We start from the raw sequence: 429 nt of genomic DNA, 5'->3' as shown, positions 1-429 counted from the left end.
GAATATTATATGTCCTAGGAAAACAGGAAATGGAATCTTGCGAGGAAAATGTTACGTAATTAATGTAATAAGATCATTTAGCATATTCCATGATTGTGATTACTTTCCCTCTGTCTTTTTATTCAAGCGATACTGAACATCACATTGTTATTTTAATCCTCTTTTCCCCCAGAACGAAATAGTCAACGGATTTAATGTTTCATAGCTACACTTACTTGCTTAATTACACTTATCTGGTCGCACTTATTTCTTTGAATGCATCTACTTAGTGACAGTAATTGTCGTTGAACTGTATTTTCTCAACTGTAAATGGGATTATTATGATGATTTCTCCTCTGGGTTATTGTTTTTGACATCTTAAGAGAGTGGAATCTTGATGTCAGTGGGTGACGTGCGGGATTTTGTATATGAGATAAAGGGAAGTAAAGA

General features: G+C 34.0%; 1 protein-coding gene across 1 annotated transcript in view; it reads left to right on the top strand.

Annotated features, from left to right (window-relative positions):
* Nucleotides 1–205, top strand: part of LOC119591828 — a 65,394-nt gene extending 65,189 nt beyond the window's left edge. The window contains exon 5 of the mRNA XM_037940572.1: nucleotides 173–205. Coding sequence (XP_037796500.1) covers nucleotides 173–205 — 33 coding nt within the window. The remainder of the gene's footprint in view (nucleotides 1–172) is intronic.
* Nucleotides 206–429: the final 224 nt, after the last annotated feature.

This window comes from Penaeus monodon, chromosome 29 (genome assembly GCF_015228065.2).
Source record: "Penaeus monodon isolate SGIC_2016 chromosome 29, NSTDA_Pmon_1, whole genome shotgun sequence".
Classification (NCBI taxonomy): domain Eukaryota; kingdom Metazoa; phylum Arthropoda; class Malacostraca; order Decapoda; family Penaeidae; genus Penaeus; species Penaeus monodon.
Note: the sequence above shows the minus strand (reverse complement) of the source record. Positions and strands in the feature narration are given on the sequence as shown.